General features: G+C 38.7%; 1 protein-coding gene across 1 annotated transcript in view; it reads right to left on the reverse strand.

The window, feature by feature from the left end:
* The window catches only part of LOC310912352 (adhesion G protein-coupled receptor A3-like), a 253,587-nt gene extending 246,521 nt beyond the window's left edge, over positions 1 to 7,066 (reverse strand). Inside the window, exon 1 of the mRNA XM_083866869.1 lies at positions 6,492 to 7,066. Coding sequence (XP_083722995.1) covers positions 6,492 to 6,712 — 221 coding nt within the window. The 5' untranslated portion in view covers positions 6,713 to 7,066. The remainder of the gene's footprint in view (positions 1 to 6,491) is intronic.
* Between the last annotated feature and the right edge of the window lie 13,985 nt (positions 7,067 to 21,051).

Below are 21,051 nucleotides of genomic sequence, written 5' to 3' on the forward strand. Positions count from 1 at the left end.
TGCCTTGGTAAATGTACTCTGCCTTTTAACTTTCAGATTTATGCCAGGTCTGTATTAAACCAAGGCAAAAGACATCAGTTAGGAAGGTAAGGATGGATAAGCTGGAACATGGCTGAATCCAATAATGGCAAAATTTGTGATGACAGAAGGTCTCAAATAATAAGAAACTTTTGCACATAAACATAGTTTTTCTTTGGCTATTTCTGCCCAGAAAGTTTCTGGGTCCTTTTTAACAGCAAAGTAATAAATGGGCTTCTAGCATCACGGGAGTTAATGTGATTCTATTGTTATAAAGCATCTAACATGTAAAAAATTGTGATTTAAAGACACCGAGGATGCCAAAAAAGGACAACATATATAAAACTTTATACCTTTGGAGTTTCCTTTTAATAACACTGTTTGGACCCCTTTCTGCTGGACCTTGCCCCTTCACCTCTCTCCTAACCACTCCACCACTCCCTACTCTTCAGCTCAGCACTGAGTATTTTATTATTATTATTTATTTATGAGTATTTTATTATACTGTCAGGATATTTAGAAGGGGACAAGAAAAGAAAAATATACTTTGAGAAATGTTCCAGAATGCATAAAAAACCCCTAAAAAACCAAAAAAAAAGCATCACGTTTTCAAACCTTTTAAGAACAACCCATCTAAAAGGGATGACTGTACTTTGGTCCCAAGGGCCAGCAACTCATGCAGCTTCATACAAAGGCAGATTCCATATACATAAATCACCTGGCACCAACTCACTGCAAGAGATGGAAATATATACACTTCAGAAACTGATTTCTGTTGCACACATCTTCAGATCGATAAAATTAAATAGATTTTATGAATATCAAGCCAAAATAAAAAAAGATAAGAGAGCCAACAAGATATACTAAATCTCTGCCTGTTTAAGGCAAACAAGGTCAGTAGCCAGACAACTGACAAATTACACCATATCATAAAACCCCAGCTTCATTTAGGACTTCTCAATAGGTATCAGATCATACAGACATACATGATAAAACTCCCTTCCCACATGCATTGCTCTCCCCCTGGCTATCCTCACCAGCTCATTTTTACCTCTGGAATGAAACTAAGTGAAAAATCACAATCCTGCAAATTTCCTAGTATGCGACAAAAATAGGACTTGACTTCTACATTAAATTACCAAATTAATGAACTGTTCAATACAGTGAAATAATTTTATCTGTTTCCAGATATTCTTATCCCATTCTCTTACACAAACTGCCTTCCTCAAAAAAAGTTACACTCAAGGACTTAAAAGGACCAGGATGATATATGGCACTGTTTTAACTCATAGCCTTTACAGTTTAATAATAACAAAGAAAGAAACTTCAGGATGACTCATATACCTTTAAAACGTTATGGTATATGGTAACTGTTAAAGTAGCATTTGTTGTATTTTGAACATTATTTGCTATGAGAGTTTTATTTTCCATAGCAGACTTTTTTCACACTCCTCTTGGGTTATAGTTTCCAATCATGCCAATGCATCAGTTTCATCCAAAGAAGTCATAATTTAGAAGTGGTCACACTGCTAGTAATTTTCAGGTGCAGGTACATCCTTGTCAGAAAAAAAAAAAAAAAAAAAAAAAAAAAAAAAAAAAAAAAAAAAAAAAAAACACAAAACAAAGAAATGTTATGGCCACTCTAGATGAATATATAAGGTGTATTAGCATGGAAGATTAGACTAATATTTGAGAAATATTTGAAGACTTTTCATGGCTAGAACCGTTATCTTCTCCATACTTCGCTCTCCCCAACCATCTGTCCCAGACCTTCCAAGTCTTTGGTGTACTGTACATAGGCTTCCCTATAAGGAGTTCCTTCCACAAACTGTTTTTCCCTTTTTCTTTATTTAAGAGTTTCAGAGAAAGCATGTATAAATATGTATATACATATAAATAATGGAGCAGGAAACCTGTTTCTTATTCTTTTTTTCATGCCACTTTGAGTGAACACAGTAAGCTAACCAAGGTGAAAAAGTTTGCAGAAACTTTTATAACAAGAACCACCCTACCTTCTTTAATAATGCTCTTATTTATAAATTAGCAATGCTATGTTAGGTCTCAAATCAATAAAGAAGAATATATGAGCTTTAAGATGTGGAAACAAAACTACTGAATAATACTTTTTGTTCAGTCTTTCTTCAACTCTTTGTTTGCTTTGGCTTGCTTAAGTGCTGAACTCTTGGGGGCATAAAATTTTTGTGATCTATTTTTAAAACAAGACGCTTATATCAAATAAACCATATTGATATATCCTAAACTGAATATAGGTATGTAAAAGACCAGACTGGACATGAAAAAAACACAGTAATATAATAACTCTGAAGAAATTCCAGTGGACATGATATAAATGAATGTGACACAAAAGCAATTTTGGGGCAGAGAAAAGTGGGGCAATGCTGCTTTCAGAAGACTATTTAATGTTTGTGAAGTGCTTTGAAGATGAACACCCTTCATATATATTATGGCTATGGATCACCACTGGAGTCATGTAGCCTTACTCTGAAACTGAGAATCTGAGGAATTTGAGACAACCTCCAATTCAAAGTCAGAAGAAAGGCTTAGACATAAAAAGTATGAAGAAACCTATATGATAAAGAATTGATACAAGCCATACACAACCATAAATTTTCTTCATTTCTGTTATGACAGTTTAAAATTACACCTTTCAATAGTTGTATCTGGGGGTAATATTTGTAAAAAATATCAATCAGTATACATCTTAGACTTTCTTTTGAAGTGATGGAGGGGGAAAAAAAGTGATGCTATTATCAGAAACTAATGGCATTTATAACTTCATAGTATATTCTGCCCAGTGATACCAAGACACATATTGAACTGAGAAATTCCAAAATTAAACCCATAAAATTTTTAACACCACCTGACATGAAAGAACAAAGTACTTAAGTAACCTACCAATATACTGTCCAGTAGAGAATCGAAGCTGCTAATTCCTGAAATTTCAAACTGCCGAAGTTTCACATTGTAAAAAGCAGCAAAACAACTTCTCCACATAGCCCAGATTTCAGCAACTCAGTCAAAAAGTTTACAACTAATTTTTCTGTCAACACAGAAGAGACTGAAGACTGCAAACAGTCTTACTCCCTAGAGTTACACTTTAACAACCCAATCACATGAAAAAAAAAAAAAACTAAAATATTGGTTTCATACAAGAATTCCCAAGTATTCAACCACAGAGTCTAAAATGAGAAAACTACATTATCCTGAAGTGATATGACTCCTCCTTGTTGGGTCTACACTTCAATGCCTACTGAGAGCGAAATGGTGAAAGCAGATCCCATGAATTAGTGATTCAACAGCTGTATTCTTCATGAAAAAAAAAAAAAAAAAAAAGTAATTCCCTTTCTGCACCCCATCCCAAAATACAAAGCAAGAGATGGATGCTGCAAATCCATAAGGACTAGAATCCCTTTTAACAAGATACATGCAAATACTTTGTGAAGCTACAGCTAAGTTTTTTCTTTTGATCCACATCAAGCACATGAATCCTGTTCCCAAAGCAGCAAAATACTAAATAAAGACAGTGAAACAGAGTCCAGAACAAGGGCGTTTTTGTTTGGTTTGGGTTTTAATATAAAATAAAAAGGAGAGAATAGGTGCTTTATCAGCTTACATTTTAATTTTATTTCTGGTGTGATTGTTTATCATCGGGAGCATTCAGACAGTACTGAATAGCTCTAGTGTTCATATGATTTCAAAGAAACTCTGCAGACTTCCCCACCTCATAAGCTGGAAATAATTGGTCCAAACATGTCAAGAATAAGCATTTCTTCAGTAACTTTACACTAGTTTGCAGTCACTGTGTGTGATTGTGTCAGAAGTATTTCTAGTAGCAATAGTTCAGTACATATACACCGTGGAGCCTAAACCATCAAACTCAGACCAGGCCCATGGTCACTGAGGTGAAAGAACTTAAGCCACCAAACTCAAGCATCAGTTAAGCTACTAAATCATAACTTCTAAATTTGCTGATAAGTAACATTACTGAGCGTGTAAATGAGCTGTTACACACCTACAGCTTCATCTCTTAATGCCTTAAGAGATAAAGAAGCAGAGGCAATTCTCTTCCATCTCTGCAGGGCAGTTACCAGAGTTTGGCCTTGATCTTGCCTTCCAAAAGATCATGGCACGAGGGAACCAGCATCTCTATATAATGAATAATCTGCCCCAACCCCCCAAAAATGTTCATTACATTGTTTCATTACACTGCTACTGCATCTGAATGTATATTCTTTTATTCACCTCTATATTTCTTAATTGTTAAAGCAATCCAAAAGGTTATGTTCCGTATGTTAAAGCTCTCTCTCTCTCTCTCTGTGGGCCCATAAAACTGAATGGAAGCAGGCAGTATCTACCAGAATATTCTCTTCTGCCTGCTTCTCCTATGCAGCTACAAAAACAAATGTAAGAACACTAATACTCGAGCTCATTATCATTATTTTCTACAGCTGGCAAATCCCAAAAGTGCAACTTAATTCATAAAATCCAGTTTCACCCGGAAAATCTTTGACATATTCAATCAAATTGTCACCTCTATGTTCCAGCTACTGAAAACTACTAACACAGATTTTATTTTTTTTCATACAACATTTAGCCTTACATTTACTTCTGAGAAAGAAAAAAAAACCAAAACAAAACCAAAAAAACCCAAACACTTCTCAAAAATGAGAGGAAGAGGGATAACTTTATGTGATATATGGTATTATACTTGTCCATGTGAAATACAAAAAAAAAGAACAATATCTTTTATATGTATCTTTTATATCAGCTAAGGCAAATTAATCAGCTCTCAAGTCAAGAGGTATTTGTGATTAAGTTTATAAAAACCAGCGTAGTACCTTTCTAATGAGTTTTGAACAAGTGTTACCTGAAATGAATGTGTTTAGGGTGATAGGATCAAGTTTGCTACTGGTGCCTTAAATCATATGTATAAGCAAGCAAATCCTCCCACCTACCACTTCAAACACACCACCTCCACTGTTCATCTCTCCTCACTTCTGTTTCCAATTCAATTTCTTTTCACTGCAGTGAATACAGACTTCTGTTGAGCTCATAGTCAGCTGGAGTCATTGACTGGTACTTACCTCAGCAAAAGTTTCTTAAAAACCTAAACAGGACTCTGAGAATCAACATTTAAGAGGAAAAACCATTGCAGACATGCTGAGTGTGAGAGTTTCTATAGCTCTTTGACCAAGAGGAAAAACTAGTTCCTGCCTCCCCAAGACATCAACATTTTATAATTCTGGTGAGTACCACCTCTAACTACACAGCCAGTTATACAAACTATAGAACTGGAAGTGAATTTATCACTGAGTTGGTAAGTAATGTAATACTCTAAACCAGCCTATTAAAATTTAGGAGTAAGTGCAATTATTCTATTTTGTATAGAAGCAAAAGTTTCCTAAATAAATAATCAGCATACAGATAATCAGCATCAAGTTATAGCTAAAACTGAACTGGAGCACACACAGCACATCTGCACATTTACAAGCACAAGCTCCCCAGATGTTATAAATTACTATCTTTGCCAGTTGCCTCCTGAAAGTGTTGACTTAAAGAAAATGCACTGAACAGTGGAGATGTTCATAGCAGGAACTGTCAACAGAATTAAATTCAACAGTAAGAGATCTGTTGATATGTGTATGATCTAAAGGGTAAATGTCACAGAGCTGTTACTGCTTGGGTGCATTACAGGGACATTACTTTCAGTTGTACTTGAGCAAACAACCACAGAAAGTTCTACTACCACACTTGCAACGTACTATTTAGTCGAGTTTAGCTATATGCAACAGGCAACAAAGTATCAGAACCTAATTCCTACTTTAGAAAAAAAAAAATAAAATAAAAAACTAAAAAAAAACACCACAAAACTGAACACCATACCCTGAGTCATTTTAAATTACCAGACAACTCAGAACGATATTGGAGGTCTGGGAGTTTCATATGGTTGTATAGAAACTCATCTTTAAAAAAGGAGACATCAAATTCCAAACTTTATTTAGAGGAGCCGAGAGAGAAAGGGAAATGCAGTCAATGACACGGCACTAGAAGGCAGTTCAGCATTAGCGATGCCATTCATTTACTGCCCGGACAGCGTGAGCCCGTCCCGTGCTGGCTGTACCGGGAGGTGCAGGGGAGCTCCATCAGTGCCACCACTGACATCTCCCACACCGCCGCCCGCAGCACTGTGCGATTTACACCAGGGAAAGCCCAGCTGCCCCACTTGGACCCAAACGCCAGCAGGAGTTTCCCAACTAAGCACGGGGAAAAAAAAAAAAAAAAAAAAAAAAAAAAAAAAAAAAAAAAATGAAGAAAAGAAGACAAACCAAGACTTTTAGAAAGCAGGGTCAGGGTGGCGCACGGAGCGGCTCCGCGGGTCCCCCCGCGCCGCGCGTCTCCCCGGGCAGCCCCTGCCCGCGCCAGGTGCGCGCTGCCCCGCGGGCCGTACTCACAGGGACACGGTGCGGTTGGGCAGCACGGCGGGCTGCAAAGTTTCCACCAAGTCTCCGCCGGTGCAGACCACTTTGATGCGCAGGGCCGGGCGGCCGGGCCCCTTGGCGCGCTCGGCGGCGCAGAGACAGCGGTCCACGATGAGGTCGGGGCAGTTCCTGCTGCCCCCGCAGAGCCCCAGCGCGGCGGCCAGCAGGCAGAGGCGGGGGCACAGCCCGCGCATGCTGAGCCAGCGAGCGGGAGCCGCCGGCTGCCGCGCCGCGCATGGCACGCGTCCGTCCGCGCCGCTCCGCGGGCCCCTCCACGCCTCCCTCCTGCGCCCACCCCGCCCCGCCTCTCTGCTGCGGCCGGCTCCGCTCCCAGGGACCCCCCCCTTCCTCCTCCTCCTTTCTCCGAGGAGCCGCCGCTCCTTTCCTGCCGCAGCCCGTGCGGCCGCGGCGCTGGGCGGACCCCGCGGCGCTGGCCGGGCCCCCCTCCCCTCCCTCCCCTCCCGCCGCGCTCACCGGGCGCGCCCCCCCCCGGGTCCCGCAGCCCCGGAGCGCCCCGAGAGCCGCTCCCCGCGCTCCGCGCCCCGCGCTCCGGGGGAATCCGGAGCGATGCGCCAAGGACGCGCCGCCGAAAGAAGAGGCGCGGCCAGCCCCAGGCACAGGGCAGGAAATCGGGAGCTGGAAGCGTTGTGTGGGTCGGGGATCTGGGTTTGGAAATAGCCACCTTTGGTAGCGCTCTTGAGGAGCCTGTGTGCTCAGTGCTGTTTGCACCTATGGCTGTGGGAAAGGAGCCTCGGGACACGGTCAGTGTAGACCAAGAGACAGGACAGTCCAGCCACCGCCACCGGGAAGGGTCCATGCAGTTACCTGACTTCACACGCCTCAGATAATGCTGTGAACATGACCTGAAGCAAAGGTTTGATCAGTTGTCAAAGACACTTCATCGTCCAGGACACCGAGCACGTTTCTTTTCTGCTTGTATTTCTCTGTCACTAATGGCACTCGGTGGCTCTGGAGAACTCTCAGTAGTATCTTATGATCTGACTAGTAACTTCTAGGGTAGATTTTCAGCATCAACTGCAAGCTGTCCTGTTGGGGTTTTCTTGCTGAAAATGAACAAAAAAAAAAAAAAAATCCACATTGTAACAGCAACTTCCAACACAACCTTTTATTAAAAGAGTAGGTTCCTTGCCTTCACTTCCTGGATGGAGACTCACAACACACATTTTCATTGCAGGATCTAGGCCAAAGTTAGTAATAGTCTGCCTTAACTATAAGGCTGTTTTAAGAAATTACTTGGGCTTTATAAAATAATATTGTATTATAGCCCCTTAGGGAAGATTTGTCTTGCACATTTACAGTGCCTGTTATCGCTGTGTTCTAATATCTAATGGGAGCCTTTAGGCACCATAGGATTAGTAAGTGATAGAAGGGGTAGTGCCCTTGTGAAATTCAAGGCTAATAGGGAATTTTTCAGGAACAATCTTTTCCTGCACAGTTGTTGATTTAAAGAATCATAAATATTTCAACCTCTGCTCTTTTATTTTTAAAAGCGAAGTTGTGTAAGGCTTACTGGCAAGCTGCAAAATGGATTGTATTTCATGAGACCACTCAACATTTCTAGGGTTGCATGATGTTATTTATCATAAAGAAACCCAATGTATTTAATTTTGAAAATGCTCTTTTAGCTTTGAAAAATTCTGTCTCATCCACACTGTTTTTGAAAGTGCAAGTGAAGAAGATGCATTTATTAAGATGGTAGGATAGATTTTGTTCAGCGTTAACCTTGCTGAGAAGAAATGGAATTTTTCAGTCCGACTCAGCCCTTAAACATATGCTAGCAGAATTTTAACATACCTCACTGATGCTGAAAGTTTGTTTTTTTAAATACTGATTCATTAGGGAATAAGAAAGTTTACAGTCACATTGAAGCCATCTATCAAATCCTGGGGTAGAGGTAGAAAAGGAATTATTCAAAACACTAGAGCCAAAAAATAAGAGGACACTCCTCTCCACTTCCTAATATATCTTTTTTCTTGCTTTATTAAAAGGTTCAGCCATCTTCACTTTTCCTCACTGACATCTACAAATATCAAAAAGGTCAAATTTTGATGATTTAAAAGCACAGATGATGGTTCCTGTCCTGAGATCTCACAGTCTAAACAATTGTCCAGTCAATTAAAAAAGGACTTGAGCACCTAGAGAGGTCAGTGCTGCTTCAGCTGTCACCAGCCAGCACAGCAGAACATTTCATGCTGGCAGTAGCTAGTCATTTTCACAGACTGTGAAAGATACAACTTCCACCCACTCCTGGTATACAAACAACTAAATTTCCCATATCTTAGGACAGCATTACAATCCCAGACTCCCTTATAAGAAGGGTAGAAAGGAACTTGTGGCACTTTGATTTGAAAAGCAGCCAACATTGCACTGTTTGAGTTCCAAAGGGCCACTTTTAGACAAGCTGTGTGCCTGCAGCTTGGGCACCTTTGGACACTTACACAGCAAATAGCATGGGATAGGTCATGAGCTCCTTAGCTGGGGGTTGGTGTGAGCAAAGAGACAATTATGAGTTTATTGTGAAGTCAAAGATACTTGGAGAATTTAGGTGTCTGTGCTGTTAAATAGAATGGAGACTTTTTTTAATTCATATTTGAAATTATACCCTTCCGTTTTCCAATAATCTTTCTAAATTGAGCTCCAATTGTTGCTCACATATATTGAAAGGAGACATTTTAGGATATCTTTCCTAAAAGTTTTCTCTCTTGGTTTGGTCAGAAATCAAAATGTGATATGTGCTGGTCTACTCTTTCACACAGAGCCAAACACGGGATCTTAAGAAACATTTGGGAAGTCCTAAAATGCCAAGTTCTGACTACATAAAGTTCCTGGCTGACAGAAACAAGACCAGAGATTCACTTGAAACATGAAAAATTTTCTAATAACATATATTTAACATACATTTACAGTTAAATTCTTGCTTTTGTTATTTGATTAAATCATAGAACTGAGGGATACATTTCCTTAGATCAAGGAAGTAAGAAAATACTAAATGTGCCTATTTTCTTTATATTTTTATTTCCAAGCGTCAAAAGCTTGAAGCTTTTTTAGTAGGTCTGTCCATGCATCTGCACACCATGACCACATTACAGTACTTGAGACAAATTTTATCCCGTGGCTAAATGTGTAAATGTTAATAGGGAATGTAAATTAATTTAGGAATATATTGCTAAAATAATATTACCCTGAATGAATATGAACAGCATAAAAAGGAATCAACCGTTAGAGATCCAGGTAATTCACTGAACTACAGGGTTACATTTCATTTAGATCACGTTCCCAAGCACGGAACAGCAGCAGCACCTGCTCAGCATCACAGGACATTACACAGCAATTGAGTAACAAGAATGTGTTATACAATAATCGGAAATATGGGGAGGCAGAATGTAAATAAGTGAATTTGAATTTTGTCAGGATTTCAAAATTGCATGTTAGTATTGGAGCAAAGCCATGGAAAGTTGAATAACCACAAACAGGTTTTGGTCATGGCTTTTGTTTCATTTCTTATCCAGAAGTTGGCATTCTATCAGCCCTCTAATTCCTTGAACATTGACTCCTTAATAATAGTAGTAAAACAATGCACCATTTACTCCATTTCCTCCATCACCTCAGTATCCCAGCACGTTTATTCCACCGCTGTATCTCATGCTACTCATCACATCGGCATAGCACAAATGCCTGTAAGCCTTTGCAATAGAATGACTAAAAAAACTAACCAAGAAATTATATGATGTAGAAAAAAGATAGGTAAAGTAACTGAGAGAAAAACATTCCAGAGCATGTTTCCACTGGGATGCTTGGAATCCTCTAAAAAGATATTATTGGAAAGGTGATAGAGAAACGAAAGAAGAATGGATAAAAATATGCAGTACAACATTCATGTAGAAAGGACCGAAGAATTTTTACCTTCACGCATAATGAACTAATAATACATCAGTATTAGAGGTGAGATAATCCTGGTCCATAAATAGGCTCATGTAAGGCCCTGGTGATATCAAAACACAGAGAATAAAGCAACAGAAGCAAAGTTGTTCAGGTTTGCTACCAATCTCTAGGAGAACTGGATAAAACTGAGTGCAGAAAGAGACTCTCAGGAAAACCATCCTGATGTTATTTAACAGACTGAGTAATCTTTTAAGGAAATGTGGAAACTGAGTCATTCAGGACTGGAGTAATTAAAACAGGGAATCATATACTGGGGGAACAATGCTGTACTAGAAAGAACTGACAAAACAGGATTTCCATATCTGCTGTTCTGCATCGCCACAATCAAAAGCACCTCTGTACTAGTTTTATATTAAGAAATTATAATACAAGAAACCTTCAAATAACATTACATTGCTTCCCTACTGCTTACATTTCTTCAGCATATTCACATTTTAATATCATATCTGAAATCAAAAGGTGTTTGAGCACTGAGTCCTCACAGGGCACCAGGCTTCCAAAATGTTATATTGAGCTGTTCATTGAAATAAGGAAGTCCTTGAAATTAGACACCTCTTATAAAAAAATGTGGCTTTATTTGCTCTTAGCAGAGACCAATGTAAAATTCTGATCAAAACTAAGTCTATTGCTCTGAAATCATAAACAAATACTAATAAGCTATCAGTGACAAGTGAAATAATTATCACCAAAATATCAACAAGTAAACAAATTATATTTGAAGGGGGAAAACTCAAGTGTTTGATATTTCTCAGTGTAAATGTATATGTCAGTGTAAATTTCTGATGACCACCAAATACAACTCCAGCAGTTGCCAAGTCCCTCAGCTGCTTCAGAGAACATATTGAAATTGTTCAGTAATATTGTTGATGGCACATGTATTTTAATGTTGAGCCTTCAACTCTTCATGCTGTTTTATTTATTTGTGCAGTAGCAGAATAAAAACACTTTTCAATGGTCAGCCAAAGGAGAAGCAGCTTTTTTTTTTTTTGACTTTGTACCTTCCAAGGTCTCACAAGGGGCAAGGTTCAGACTGCAAAACTGCACTGAAAACTGAAATGCTGTCATGCAGAAGTCAGAGCTGAAAGTGCAGAAGGGATGGCAGCTGCCTCTGTCCCACAGATCCAGGCACCTCTTCCTGCAGGAATGCAGAGCTTTCAGGAGAGCCACCCTTGTTCTCACACACGTGGTTCCAAGATACACTGGGAGGACATATTTTTGGATGTTGATGTACACATGCCAACGCTTCTCAGTGTTTTTCATTCCTAAGACACATGAGAATTCTGACTGATTTACCAGCATGCCTTGCATCAGAGAAAAAGGGAGAGAAAAATAAAAATGCATCACTCTGAAAACAGACTATTTTTTCAGGTAGAGAGGTACTTCAAGTTTTATTTTCATGTCATAGAAAAATATTTTTTTCTCTCTGTCATCTCCCTTCATTACGAAGGTCAAATGAGTCTTTTCCACACCTTCTTGAATTATGGAGATCTCTTAATACCCTCCTTTATGTTTCTATAGGTGTCAGATTAGCAACTCCCTTCATTGCAGAAGAGACAATATGGGAAGGGGACACTCTGAAGTCAGAAGACAGCAGGGGTCAGAAATAAACAGCAAAAGCAACATGTACTCATGTGCCCATGACAGAGGGGTTAGAACGAAATCATCTTTAAAGTCCCTTCCGACCCTAACCCTTCTATGATTGTATAATTCTGTAACCTCATTAATGGACTTCATACACACTTTATAGTAGTCATTATAGAAATTTAGGGTTGTAACATGGTCAGATTATGCCAGGATGATTTCTGTCTGACAGAAGCTCTGGACATCACCTGGTCCAAGTTCCAAATAAAACAGCTTCAAAAGTACTGGTTTTGGTTGCCCAGGGCTTGTCCAATGGTATTTTGAAGCAATGCATTGAAGAGGATTTCCCTTTAGTTTGGCCATCCTTGCTGCAAAGTACAGTTTTTTCCTTTGCTCTTAGGATATATCTCCCTTGTTGCAGATTGTATCTATTCCCTCTTCTTTTGCTTTGTACCTCTGAAAAAAATTTATCTTTGCCATCTGCTCTTCAACTACCCATGAGATAATTGAAGACAGCATTAAGATCTTCCCTTTGCCTCCTCCTCTCCAGGCAGAACAATTCCTGCTCTCTCCTTCATAAGTCAGGTGCTGCAGCCCCCCAGCAATCTTACTGATGCTCCAACAAGGTAAAACCAGTTTATCAATGTATTTTTCTGCATGACTTTACCATCTTGTGACAATATATGAAGGGTGCAAAATAAAAGTAGTTATTGCTTTATTATTTCCCTTATTAATCAACTTAATGGCAAGGATTTCCAGCGAGCTGACAGGGTGTGTGCTATCATTTGTGCCGTGAATTAAAAGGACATATTAAGCTAACCCATATTTCATTGCTTGTGACTTTATTCCCTTGTAGCAAAGAAAGGAAAATAGTGATTTATAATTTGAAAGACAATGATTAAAATAAGAATCTCATTATACAATAAATACTTAAAATAGACAAATGTTTCATTGCCTGCTCCATTTCATCCCTATCACTCACTTATGTGGAATCCAATCAGAATGCCAACAGCAGCCTGATAGAGAAGTTTCCATGAATAGCTAGTGATTCTAATTACTTACTAACTTGTATTTAAATGGCCAATTAAAAAGACAGGGTGAAAAAAATTCCAAATACTAAATGAGAGCTTTTTTCATACATGAACACTGATTTAAAAAATAAACTATACTGTGGCTTGAACTAATTTTGTAGAGGATTTAAGTGAAGTCATATTTTGTGGCCAAGACAGAAAGTCCATTGGTAGAAATACTAACATGAAGAGCCAACAAATTCAGTTATCACTAACAGCTGTACAACATTCTGCTAATATCAATAATCCTGCAGTAGAAGGATTATTATCTGTAAAAACAAATTTCTGTCCCTGTTGCCTTACAAGCAGAAGGTTCCATCTATTATTTTCTGTCCCCTTCTTCCCACTTTAATTTCATTTCCCACTTCAAACCACTTGAAATTGTGTCATTCATTATTATATATTGTTTCCTTGAAAATCCTTTGGAAAGCTCATATCTTCCTCTAACTTAAGTGCTGTAGAAACTGATCTTCTCTTCTGCCAGGTAGATGCCTTCTTCCCTCTGTTCCAAATGTCTTTAGATTTGCCAGTAATTCTGGACTTTACTTTTATACTTCCCATGCATTCTTAGTGTCCATCGCATTTTCTAAGATTTCATGTCCCTTTATGTCATCTGCCTTGGTACTTTTGGAAAGAAAAACCTTCAGTGTTAAATTGAAGTGTTATGTAACTAAAGTACCATATACAGCAGCAGCAAATGTCAATAAAGAAAACATTTAAATAGTAGAATTTCAGGAACACAAAATAAAAATAATATGTATTTGCACATCTTAATTGCTGATAAGCATAGCAGAAATGATTCCAGGAAATATCCATGATTTTAAAGGGCCCCACCTACTTCTGAATCTTATGGAATCAGGCCTGAACGCAGAGAATGTTGCTGCTTCCTTGAAACTCAGAAATGCCAATGTCCAAAACGCCTATTGTGAAAACAATTATTTTTAAAATCCTTTTAAAACTATTATTCTTTATGCTTTTCTTGTAATATGTAGTTTTTTCCCAGTCTTTCCTAACCTCCTCTCTTAATATTGAAGCACAATTGGGATACTGAATCACACTCCAGTATGGCAGTGATTGCTGTGTATGCCGTGTTAATTGAGTTGGGAGACATTCCTTACCAGATGGATATGGATTTTTGTGAATGTATAATGGCCCTTTAAGAAGCTTAAGAGAAAAGTATGAAACCTTTTACAAGCAACATTCCAAAGCAGGACTGCCAAAAGCAAGTGCACATAAATAGCTCTGATAATTAGAGCTGTATTCCTGCACTCAATCCTGCAACAGAGCAGGGCTGCTGACCACACACCATGGCTGGATTAGCCACCTGGTCTGGGCTGGTACTCAAGTTGCCCTCATCTTCCACCAAATACCAGAAACTTGGGGTTGTCCTCTCGGCCAGAGCTTCAGCATCTGTCAGTCACCCAACACAATTTCCCACTTTCTGCACACGAGTGTTTTTTGTAGATCCTGCACCTGTTTTAAAAGCAGCTGCAGGTTGGTGCAAAGACCTGGCCCCATCAGGTACACATCTTCTCCAGGCATGGCAAGTCTGGTCCGCAAATCAGTGAAAGGAGGAAGGTTACATTAAATCCATCAGAACAGAGGTAGCTTGAGAGACAGACACCTGAATTTTGCATTCTTCTATGTTGCAATGGCAGTTTTGATGAGACTCTGGTGAAGAGCCGTCTACATAATACTATTCATTATCTATTTTCTTTATCTACATTTTAAAAAACATGTGTATCGCATATGTTTCTCATTGTTAACTATGACCTTTGTTTATTTATAGTTTTAAAACCTCTGACTACTGCCAGACACTATTAAAAATAAACATTTTAATTGTTTTCATGTTTTATCCACCCCTCCCCTTTCCACCCAAATCTGACAGGATGAAACATTGTTTTTACTTGGATATAGCTGCTTCTGCTGCAACAAGAAAGGGGACTAGAAGGAAGTTGTATACATATTATCAGAATAGTTATATATTCAACAGTCTGGAAACAAAGCGAGTGCAATCTCCCAGCCCTCTTCAAGATAAATCTCCCCATTCCCAGGCTCTGCCTTCAGCTGAGGGTGCAGAGATGAGAACTGAACTGCTCTTCTGCCTTTAGCTCAGCCAAACTTAGCTCTTTCTTCCCAGCAACAGAGCCACAATGCGAGAGGCCATCTTCATTTCCCATGTAAACAAGTAGCTGGACTGCTCAGTGAAAGGTGGGGGTTTGTTTCCACAGGCATATGAAAAGCCTTCTGCATTGAAAATTAATTGCTTTAACAACTTTAAGCTTTTTGAATTTGTTTGCCTTTTGCCATTTGTGTTTTTGTTTGTTTGGGTTTGGGATTTTTTTGCACAGGTTAAGCCTTTCATCACAGACCCAGTGCAAAGGGTCACAAAATACCAGAGAAGGGTTAAAACACAACTTTTTCCAGTCTTTCTGATCAGCTAGCTTTTGTGCTCCATTACACAGATCAAACTTTTCTGTTTTGGGGGTACAAAGTCATGTTCAGGGAACCTTCTTGGCACCACGGATTTTACTGCACAGAGTCCATCACTTTGTGAACAGCGTTGAGGAGCCTGAATTTCTTAGGCAAGATGTTGGGAAAAAGGATAGAGACACACTGATTAAAGGTGCTTCCCACCCTCCTGCACTGCAGTACTATCTGCAATTCTAGGTGTACATACCAGAAGAAGTTAAGTTCTTTTTATGATACCTGATCTACCTCTTTTTCTGGAGTGTTCTACTTTCTCAGTGAACAGCAGCAACCAATGTTTGAGAGAGACTGATTCAAGAACTGATTCGGCTGAATCAGTTTCCTAGTTTGAAAAGAGAATGTGTGACACACTTTCCCTTTATTCCAGCTGTCCTTGTTTGAAATTAAATCTCCTTAGGCAAAACCATTCTTAGTAGGTGTGCCTGGCACAAGGGACCCCAAACAGAGTTGGTTGCAGTTTTTGCCAAGCAGGATAGGAGCAACATCACATAAGTAACATGCTCAGAAACTAAAAACAAATGACACTAAAGAACTCTCTCATCTTTTGGAGAAAAGAAAAAAAATACTTGAAAAAAGACAAAGGATGTAGGTAACCCTCATCCTCCATTCCTGTGAGTGTTCTCAGCTCTTCCTTCTCTTGCCTTTCATTGTCATGATGAGGTAAAATATCTCCATAGTTAAAAGTACCAGGTGAAGGAAAAACAGACATACAACTGAGATATTTAGGGACAGCCTGTCAGATGGTGAATCAGTACAGTTCTGATAAAAAGAGGCTACTAAAATGCATCTTCTCTGTAAAGATTAATCTTATTCTTCGCAGACAAACAGGTCATAAAAATATTCTCAGCCCTTGGAAAAAAGACAATGATTAGTGAGTGTATGTGTCTGTCTGGGGCAGTGGAGGTGTCCAAAGAAGTGGTGAATGGAAGCTTTTGCATTGTTCTGGTGTGTGTTTGGGAAACAGGGAGGGAACAGTTAAAAACACAGGGATTACATGTTCTTTCTTTGCCCAGTTTTTGTTTGGTTAGGATGATTACTGTTCTGTGAACACAAATTCCTTGTGAATATATTAATTTATTTCTTTTTCTGCTCTCTGTGTTAGGTGCCTTCATTCAACAGGCTGCAAGTGATCCCTGCTCTGTCTCCAGCTGTATCCTGAGGTGAAATCAACCTTCCTTACAGGTAGGAAACTCAAAGTCCACAGCCTAAATGAGAGGTCTGTGCTTCAGAGGTGTGTTTCTCCATCTTGTCTCAACAGGTGCCACTGTACCTCCTGCTGTTTGGCCAAATTACCAGCAGGAGCCTCATTCCCTCCAGGCACAGCAGTTTCCCTGTGCTGATGCACCCAGAGACGTGTCCATGCTGACTGAAAAGCCACAGTCACACCTCAACGGGAAGAGTGACGGAAAATCTGACAGCAGAAATTTCCAGCCTGTGGTAACCTCAGCTCCACTGTGCTTGGGAACTGCTGCTGTGCTGAGGTAACAGAAAAGCTTTTGATTTCCAGAGAAACTGTAAAAAACGGGCATCTTCATCTGCTGATGCCACTGTTCACACTCCCTGTCCCAAATGCACTGAATGGATGTTCTGGACCATGTACAGCTGGTGAACCAGCAAGGCTCAATGCAGCCTTCTGATTCCCTGTTCACAGAGGAGTAAAGCTCTGCTTTTATCTCCTGACTATATCATCATAATTTACAATCTCAATTCATAACCCAGAATTACTACTGAGTATTTAAATCACCCAGGCAAATAAAATATTTCTAAGTTATGGTATAATTTAAATTAGTGACAGTATTTCCACTGATCTTGCATAGCCAGGCTTTCACCCACTAAATTTTGCCAAAATTAATAATCAGCCATAACAAGTAATCACTTATTAGTAATCATGGACTTCACTGATGTCCTGACAACATGGTCTTCTACATAAGAGAAACTCTAAGAATTTCCTGAATTGTGTCCAAAATAGAAATAAAATACAGATAGCCATTCAGAAAAATAGATATCCAAATTTGATATGGATTTTTGGTGGTGGAAATCTACTGCAGTCTTTACTAAGATCATCTTAATTACTACCATTTCTATATAATCTGCATCTTGTCTCCATGAGAATTTGCTTAGCTCATAACTGCAAATGTAGTTTTTATCAATTGGAAAAAAATATCTTTAGCCTGAGGATGCTGAAGTAAATGGATTAAACTTCTAGAGATTTCCATCTTCTTCTCATTCTTATGATTCCTGTTCTGACCATTCCAACATTTCCCTGCAGGAATCAGGAACCTGATATTCAAGCAGCTCCACACAAGTTGATGATACTGCTCCTCCTTGAAACCACACATTTCCAGTAACTTTGGTGCAAGTTTGTAGCAAACTGGGTTGAGAGATTAAGCAGATGTTATAGAAGTAAACCTCAGAGGAAAACAAAAATAAACAAAGACAGACAAACAAACAAACAAACATTGGAGGGGGCGGGTGGGGGGGAGGAAAAAAGCCCATACAAAAAAAACCACAAAAACCTGAAAGCTTAAACCAAAATTAGACTATTGTAAAGATACTTCATTGTGCTTTATTGAACAAGCAAATGCTATTTCAGGTCATTCTATCAAAAAAAATATTGAGTTACATTAAATATGATATATTCTGGAAAATTTATCAAGTGGAAGAGGAAAAAAAGAGGCTCAAAAATTGTTCAACTATAAAATAAGATTTCTCTTTTAAATCAAAATCTGAAATTCTTGTGATGCTTCCATTGAAGTTAGAATTATACAAATGAAGTAAACAATTAGATGCCCAGACTCCATTTTTGTATGTTTGGGGAGGGACCTAATATTTGTCAGCAGCCTCAGAAAATAACATTGGATGTTTAATACTTCAATTCTCATTAGTTGCAAATAAATCAATTCATTTTGAACAGCTCTGACTCTCCTTGTAAACAGCTTAAAAGCTACACATACTGATTTTTAGAGGCAGGGTAAAAGTTCTCCCACTTTATTTATAGAGGTGGAGAGAGACAAGGATATCCTTTGGACTACTGCAGCTCAAAACTCAGAAAGAGTTTCCTGCTTCCAACTGTGTCACTAGGAAACAGGAAAATCAAAAAAGAATATTTGCCAAAAAATATTCCTCTAGTTTGTATATATTATATCAAACTGCTCTTACTACTGGCCATGAGAAAAAAAGCTTAACATTTATTCTTTCTTGACTTTAGGCTATTTATTATCATAGATTTACACTTCTGAAATCATAGTTAACAGCAGAATTCCTCTGTGTTTGAGGCACATTTATAGTCTAGGAATAGCTATTGCCAGAGGAAATAAGCAAGAGGGTCAGGGGACAAGCAAATTAAAAACAAACCCAAAATAACACAAGGATGTACTGCTTTGGTAAATATAAACTTATTTTCAATGTTGTTTTTGTAAAAAGGATGTCTATATTGGATCAATAATAATGTATTTATTGAAGCTTACAGGAACTCATGAGGTATTTATTTTCATGTGAAACAAAGCCCTGAAATCTGTGAAGGTGACAAGGAGAGTTAATAATGCATTCCCCACCCCCCAATGTGTGTTAATCCTGATTAATCCCAATTTTAATGATATTTTACAGCCTGAATTTTTTAAGTTGTTACCACAACACACAGAAAATCCTTAGCATGGCTGCCAAATTGATCTAATCCCTCACTTTAAGTAAAACAAAAGAATAGTAGTAGTCAATGTTTTCTTTTCCTACAGGAAAATAAGTCCTAGCTATCTTTTTCTGAAGATGCACAGCTGTATTAAGGCTCATCAGAAGGGTCACCCACTTGCTTGTTTCTTCAGCATGGGCTGTGCATGTGGTGTCAGATGGTTTTCAGAAACCTTCTCATGATGTCATTCCAAAGGCTACCAGAGTATAAATGCTCATGGATGTTGGTGAACTCCATCCATACACATGGAAAGACAGGTCTTGTGAAGAGTTGTGGAGATGTGCAGTATTCTTAAACAAAATAAAAACCAAACAAATAAATACAACTACCCCTCACAAAACCAACAGCAAATCACGAATGAACCCTCCCCACAATACAACACAAACTATAAAAAAATCAGTATTATCATTTGCAGGAAGTCAGATGCCAGGAAAAAATAAATTAAGAAAACATTGCTCAGCTGAGGCCTGATCTGCAAACTTCATAGAATGTTTGAAAAAGTCATAATACAGGAACATGTCAGTCAGGAGAGCAGCTTTCTCACAGTCTCAGTTTTAGAAACAAGTGCACTGCCACTGTAAGGGTGTCAGATAAACTCACCTCGGCTGGAAGTGCTCGATTGAGCCACGATATTACAGCTTTTCTGCATTCTTCACCTTGTCCTCTGTAAAGGTCTAACCTTTCACTTTTCAAACAAATCTTCAAAAGCATATTACTGCCATCAATATTGGGACCAAATTTCACCCAATGGGTTGATTTCCTGTCCAGCCTTTCAGTCTGCTACAGTAAAGTGTGATCTAAAATAAGTCAAGTGATCCAAACTTCTTTGAATGGAGTAAGTAAACAGTGCTTCCTTATCAGGCCATGCTGGATAGAAAACAGTTCTGTTTGACATTTATAATTATTGGATACTTAAGTAAACTAAAGGTTGGCTGTGAATGCTGATCATGAATAAGTTCAAATATTGTCATAGCTGATAAAACTTTTAGATGGTTGTATGCCTAAGTTCTGCTACAATAACAGCTGACCTTAAATAATCATACATTTTTTAATAATCTCTTCATCTCATGTCCGTTTCCCTCCAAGTACAGCCCAAGTACTTGTATATTTCAGAGAATGGTTTAAGCATTAGGAATGTGTTTTGAAGCCAATTTTCTTGGGTTTATTTTCATTCTAAAAATACCCAAAAAGAAACTATCACTTTTAAAGGGGGCAACTTCAATGTATGATTTCTCCTCTTGTACAATAGGCATTCCAACTGAAGTACTGAAAATCAAGACAGTGGTGATTTTCCTGATATACCAATAGCCTGAGAAATGTCTTCAAAGAAAGGCAGGGACTGGGCTGGCAAAGGTCTGTGTTGGGCACCCTGTGCTTCAGCAAAGTTGCACTGAAATGCAGAGCTTAAAACAGCACAAGGTTGTCCTCCTAGGTTGTTTCAGCCTATTTCCCAACATGAAACGCAACATTCAGCATATGCAAGGATTTGCCTTAAGTCTGCCAAGAGACTTTTAGAATTTAATAAACTTCTACAGAAGTTCATAGGTGGATTAAAGAGTAAAATTTAAAATTAATCTGGTGCTTAATTTAAAACTAAGTGAAATAAAATGGGAGGAATAAGCTAAATAACTCGCATATTTTTCCTCAGTGCTCTTGAAGTAGTTACAAAAGTGAGACCAGAACCATTAAGGACAGTAATTAAGCGTTTCTCTTCCCTTTTATGTTTTCTGTGATCATTTGATAG

Source organism: Zosterops lateralis (assembly GCF_965231275.1).
Source record: "Zosterops lateralis genome assembly, chromosome: 8".
Classification (NCBI taxonomy): domain Eukaryota; kingdom Metazoa; phylum Chordata; class Aves; order Passeriformes; family Zosteropidae; genus Zosterops; species Zosterops lateralis.